This window comes from Echiichthys vipera, assembly GCF_963691815.1.
Source record: "Echiichthys vipera genome assembly, chromosome: 10".
Taxonomy (NCBI): domain Eukaryota; kingdom Metazoa; phylum Chordata; class Actinopteri; order Perciformes; family Trachinidae; genus Echiichthys; species Echiichthys vipera.
This window is the reverse complement of record NC_139835.1, coordinates 25,292,458-25,298,717: the sequence shown is the minus strand read 5'-3', so window position 1 is coordinate 25,298,717 and position 6,260 is coordinate 25,292,458. Positions and strand designations below refer to the sequence as shown.

Genomic DNA, 6,260 nt, shown 5'->3' with positions numbered 1-6,260 from the left:
ATGGACAAAACAGGCGATGTTAGTATTAAGGTTAACCAATGGCAGAGAATACTCAGGTGGAAACGGGGGCAGAAAGGGACTGAAGGAGGACAAGATGGAGTCAAGGATGAAGGGAAACCGAACACCAAACTGGACCAGAAGTCGAAAATTAAGTGAGTAATCATTGGATCAAAAGATATGTGGTAAAAGCGATTTAAGGTAATTGGTGTGAGGACAATTACCTTAGTAGTACCATGTACTAAATCACTTCTTGATAGCCTTTCCCCCAGTTTTATATTCCTGTTTTGCTTCTTAATTTGTTAGGTAATAAATAAATGAATCTTCTAAATCCTGGTTTAAAATTACAGGTAAATGTGTGATACCTTCAAAAATGAGCAGGGGTCTGCAATATGGACACCATATAATATTATGATAATTGCCACAGAAATGTGTTATGTGTTATGTATTCATGAAAGCATTTTGAATCACTTGATAAAAAGTTGAAATCATGTTCATCCCCCTTTTGACAGTTTTACAACACTTGCTCTCATTTTCAAAAATATGTTTTCAAGTGTTAAGATGCCACGCAACATTTAGCTCGTTACTCACTGAGATATGAAAAACCATAAACCACGGCTCTCCTCATGTTACACCCACATCCTGGCGACTGATCGTCCTCATTTCCCTCTCTTCATCGTTATTTCTCTCTCAGCTGGAAAGAGTGGGTGGTCGATCCGGCAGACCAGTTTTATTATGTCTGGTTACAGGTCATGCTCTTTCCCATCGTCTACAACTGGGTGATCATCATTCTGAGGTACAGACATAAGCAACATGATGAGCATCAAATAACAATGACGTATCTAAGCATTTCACATGTAATGACTTGCCATTGTCTTATTGGTCATGTTTCGCAGAACGTGCTTCACTACAATTGCACTGAGCTACCTGCCAGTGTGGCTTACACTGGACTATCTGGCAGACCTGATGTATATGGTTGACATGATAATCACTGTTCATACTGGTAAATATCTATTTATTTTTGTTGGTTTTGATTGAGACTTTGACATAGAATATGACTATGCAAATTTAATTGTTATATGTCACATATGCAGTCATATACAGATGTGGGAATGAGCTTAAAGAGCATTTTAATGGGTCTGCAGTGACGGAATTAAAGTGTTATTCAGGCGCAAAATCACCCCATGGTCTTTTTCGGCACTTTCATACATCAAATAAGCCATCGAGACGGACAACCAACTATTGACAGAGAGATCCGGGAGAGTTGCTATCACCTGGACATAGTTAACACTTATTAGCTCGGGGTAGTACAAAAAGGAAGCACCAATGGGCCCCTTCTTTTTGGATTGCATTTAGTAATCAACTTGAATGGACTTTACAACAAGATAGCGCCAGTTGGTAAGTCTTTCCAAACACTCTTTTAATAAACTCTGGGTTCACTAACTACATTGTTGGTGCTTTGTTTTATGTGTAGGGACTCTTATCATGCTACTGCAGAGGTTTGGTGTTATTTTGAGCAGTATTAGTGGTTAAAAAAGACGTTTTAATGCCTTCACCGTGCTGCCCTGAGCTAATCAGTGTGAGCCATGTCTGGCTGTTAGCAACTCTACCGGATTTCTCCCTTAATAGTTGTTACACTGTCCCGATGGCTTATTTGAAGTATGAAAGTGCTGAAAAAGACCATGGGATGGTTTTGCGCCGGAATTCCACTATAATGGGTTAAATGGCACATGCCACATGGGAAAATACCACTGGTAAATAACAAGTAATTTCTTCATTCATGTTTTAGTTGAGACTGGGAAACTCTGATTGTATCTCTTGTTTCTGATATACTTTATCTGATCTGGTGCTAAATAATACAAAAGTACCTGGAAAAAGGAAACCAGCATGGCTGCCTCACATCAACCGTAGTCCATTGTTCAGCGTAATTTAGGAACAATCGATGGATATAGTGTCATATTGACCGTGCTTAAAAGTCATAAAAATAGGAATTTGTATCATCTCTCAGGTCAAATGGAGTGGATACTCTAAAATAGTGAGTTTGACTGGGTAATTGCACCAGTACATATAATATATTTTGGGCTTTGTTAACCCTTGTTCTTCCCTCTGCAGGTTACTTGGATCAGGGCATCCTCATCAAGGACCTAACTCAGCTGAAGAAGCGCTACCTGCGCTCTAAATGTTTCCTAAGGGACCTTGTTTCCTTGTTGCCCACCGATTTCCTCTACTTTGTCTTTGGCCTCCAAACTCCGATGGTGAGGATCAACCGCCTTCTGCGCATTCCGAGACTCGACGAGGCCCTGGATCGCATGGAGACGAGAACCTCCTACCCCAACACCTTCCGCATCTCCAAGCTCATGATCTACATCTTCGTGTTGATCCACTGGAACGCCTGTCTGTACTTTGCACTGTCCAACTACATCGGCTTTGGAAGTGATCGCTGGGTTTACCCTAACATCACCAACCCAGAGTTTGCCTCAATGCGTCGTCAGTACTTTTACTGCTTCTGGTTCTCTGCCCAGATTTTCACCACAGTGGGAGACACCCCCCTGCCAAAAAGGGAAGAGGAGTACTTGTTTATGATTGCAGACCTGCTTATTGCAGTGCTGGTGTTTGCATCGATTGTTGGCAATGTTGGCAGTGTCATCACAAACCTTAGGGACCGTGATAATGTCTTCTTCCCTGACCATGAGCTGGTAAGTTGGACGACCTCGGTTTGTGAAATGAGTCTTGTGTTTTCTGTTTGTTTGTTGGTTTGTGTGTTTGTCAGTAGGACAAACTACTGGCCTGATTTTCATGAAACTTGGTGGAAGGGTGTAGCATTGGCCAAGGAAGAATGCATTTTGAAACAGAGGGCAGATACACAAATTATGTCACGCTTTTCTTAACGATGTGCGATAGGGCACGGTCTTGGAGGAGTTATGTGCCACTGAGTGCCCTTCTACTTGGATTTGTTTTATAGAAAATTAAGTCCTTTTTTCCCCCTTTCAGGTGAAGGCTTACCTGCGCAGCCATCACATTAGCAAGGAGCTTCGTCAGCGCATTGACAACTGGTATCAGCATCTGCACATCAACAAGAAGATCATGCGAGAGAATGAGATCCTGCAGCAGCTGCCCATACACCTTAGGACAGAGATCGCTGTCAGCGTTCACCTTCCCACACTCTCCAAAGTCACCATCTTCCAGAGCTGTGAGACAAGTCTGCTCGAGGAGCTGGTGCTCAAACTAACACCTCAGGTTCGGTACTTAATGGCTTAATGGCATATTTTTGTCATATAAATTTGAATTCAACCCTGTCTCTTTGCCTATTATGTAAAAGAATCATTGAAGGATAAAGAGGTTTCTCGGGCCTTTTCTCTTGCAGGTGTTTAGTCCAGGAGAGTACGTCTGCAGGAAAGGAGATGTGGGCCATGAAATGTACATCATCAGAGAGGGAAAACTTGCTGTCGTAGCAGATGACGGGGTCACAGAGTATGCTGTGCTGAGTGAATCGAATTTCTTTGGGGAAATTAGCATCCTCAATATCAAAGGTAAATAAAATGTCAAGTACTTGCACACGGTCATTCAAAATCATTTTATTGTACTTGAAGAAGATATATTTGGAATAGAGGGTTTAATTGAGTCAACAGTGCAAAAAGGTAGGGTGCTAGACTATAAGTTCTTCAAGCAGACAAGCATGATTTGATACCAAGAGAAGAGACGACTCACTGTGGTGCTTTTGGACCTTGCTAATGCATTTTGCTGTCCACTTATAAAGTGCAGAATCCAACGCTCAGGAATGAAGCACCTGTAGTGTTAAGATTGGTCAAGACTAGTAGGATGTACTTGAGCTAAAAGTAAAGGTCAGTCCTATAACTGTGGTCAGTCAGTGAGAATGTGCATGGGAAAATCCTGTAGATACATCTGTAAAATATTAATACTATTGACCCCCTCATTGAAGGCATTTAATCTCACTAAAGTTTTAAAGAAATCACAACATGTTTGCTTTTAGGTAACAAGTCAGGCAATCGCCGCACTGCCAACATCCGAAGCATTGGCTACTCTGACCTCTTCAGCTTGTCCAAGGAAGACCTGACCGACGTGCTCTCTGAGTTCCCTGCAGCCAAGCGTCACCTGGAGGAGAAAGGCCGACAGATCCTCACCAAGATGGGCATGTTGGAGGAGAGTTGGGAGGGAGGAGAGGGTGAGGCAGAGAAAGTGGAAACCAAGATAAAAAGGCTGGAGAGCAACTTGGAGATCCTGCAAACAAAACTAGCTCGACTCATGATGGAGTTAGAGTCGAGCAACCGCAAGATGCAGGCCAGGATGGAGCAGCTGGAGTGGGAGGTGGCAACAATGGAGACTCAGCTGCCAGAAGATGGGGAAGAAGGAGAAAGAGAACAGGGAAGAGGTCAAGGGGTAGGAGAGGAGGTGGGAGGGGAGCGAGAAGAGGCAGAGGGAGAGGAAGAGGAGGGTTCAGATGCAAAGGTAAACAAACAGGGACAGGAAGAAGATGGTCATGATGTGACCAAAGAGGGAGATGGAGAGAGCACTAAAAGCACAAAAGAAGATACGGAAAGGATGGTGGAGGGAGATAAATCTGTGCTGAAAGACTCGGATGATCAGGAAATGCAAAAAGATGAGAAAAACAGAGAGAAGGGAGATGATAGACCCGGGAAAGGAGACGGAGCTGAGATTGAACCTGAAGATGAGAAAGAGGAGAAAAGTGGACAGAGAGAATCTGAAGAGGGGAATGAAAAGGGTGGAGAAGACACAGAAAATAAAGAGATGGAGAAGAAAGATGAAGGGCAGGAATAAAAAAGCAAAATAGCTGTAAAGGAGATTTGATTATGTATTTTCTGTCTGTTTTATGTTAATACAAATATTGAAAAACGTCAACATCTCATGGACACACTTACTGCAATACAACGTTCTACCCCTAGATGGTAGCATTGTATTCCCATCTAAAGATAAATGTGTATCATCCAACATGACAAAGGGTACTTGAACTTTTCTTTTATTCACACTTTTATTTCTTGATTTAATAAAATACTTTATAGACATTTTCTAGGCTAACTGTTGATGAATAGAATATTTGCTTTTTTAATTAATTTAACAATGTTATATGTTATGAGGGGTTTTATTAAATACATATTTACTTTGACACAATTTGTCTCTTTTGGGTAGTACTGGGTTTGAGAAGCTATTAAGAAGCTATTATGAAGCTGTTATTAACTTTTAATACATTTTATTGATGATAAGCCTAATCCTTGAAGCCTATTTTTGAACACTTGACATTAACTTGAGTACTTTTGTAACGTCTTGCGGCTAAATCTGAAAACTTCTCCCATTACTAACACAAACACGTACTTTTCACCTCCAAGTCAGGTTCTTGAATAAAACACCTGTTATGGGTGTCATTTTCTTTTCTTTTTTTTTGTCTTCACAACTTTATTTGCAAATCCTCACAAACATCATGTGGCACAAACAGTTGTGGAGCAGTTCTGCATCATACTTAAATATGTAAGGCAGTCTGTTTTCCTTTCAATGACATTTCAATCTTACATTATGATGACGTAACATAAGTAAATTTAATAAGACAGAGTACGGAAATACACAATAAAAAGGAAGTGAAGAAATAAAACAATAAATACAAAGTAAGTAGATAAATAGTGAAAAGTGAAAGGTAGGCAATCTAATCACATTTCCTTGGAAAAAATTGCAAAGGATATTGCCAAGTGTGTCAAGGGATCAGTCTGCGCCATGTCAAGTCATGGTCCCATACAGGGCGACAACTAATTTCGACTAATCAATTAAAGCTTGAATATGAAGAAAAAGCGGAACCCAGCCATCTAGTGTCTCAAGATTGTAGTCGCAACAACAGAAAATAATTCCACCACTGAGGTTTCCAGGTTGGTCGGACCAGCCCCAGTAGCCTGCAGGAGACCGTAGTCTGTTTGAGCCTGTTTGGACCCATCCCCTCCGGCAAATCTCACCATAAGAACAAGTATTGCAGAGGACTCAAACTTTCAGAGGAGTTTGAATGACAGTTAGCGTTAGCCGTTAGCATTAATAGTTTTTTTAACCATTACAGCTAAGTAAACATGAAAGTTAGCTTACCAATCAAGGAGAAACGTAGCCATTTCAGCGTGCGTTTTGATCTGATCTGTTGAACTTCTTTATCTCAGTCTATCGAGTGAATGCTATACTGACTCTTGTTTTTGCCCGTCTCCAGTCACTCAGCTGCTGGGACAAATAACGTGCGAGCCTACAGTAGCTGCACC

At 41.3% G+C, this 6,260-nt stretch overlaps 1 protein-coding gene across 1 annotated transcript; it reads left to right on the top strand.

Annotated features, from left to right (window-relative positions):
• Positions 1–4,794, top strand: cnga4 (cyclic nucleotide gated channel subunit alpha 4; the record flags this gene model as incomplete). Its single annotated transcript, XM_083921075.1, has 7 exons — positions 1–152; positions 692–793; positions 894–1,000; positions 2,110–2,693; positions 2,989–3,234; positions 3,362–3,527; positions 3,989–4,794. 7 exons carry the CDS (start codon positions 1–3, stop codon positions 4,792–4,794), a joined length of 2,163 nt encoding a protein of 720 aa, XP_083777201.1.
• Between the last annotated feature and the right edge of the window lie 1,466 nt (positions 4,795–6,260).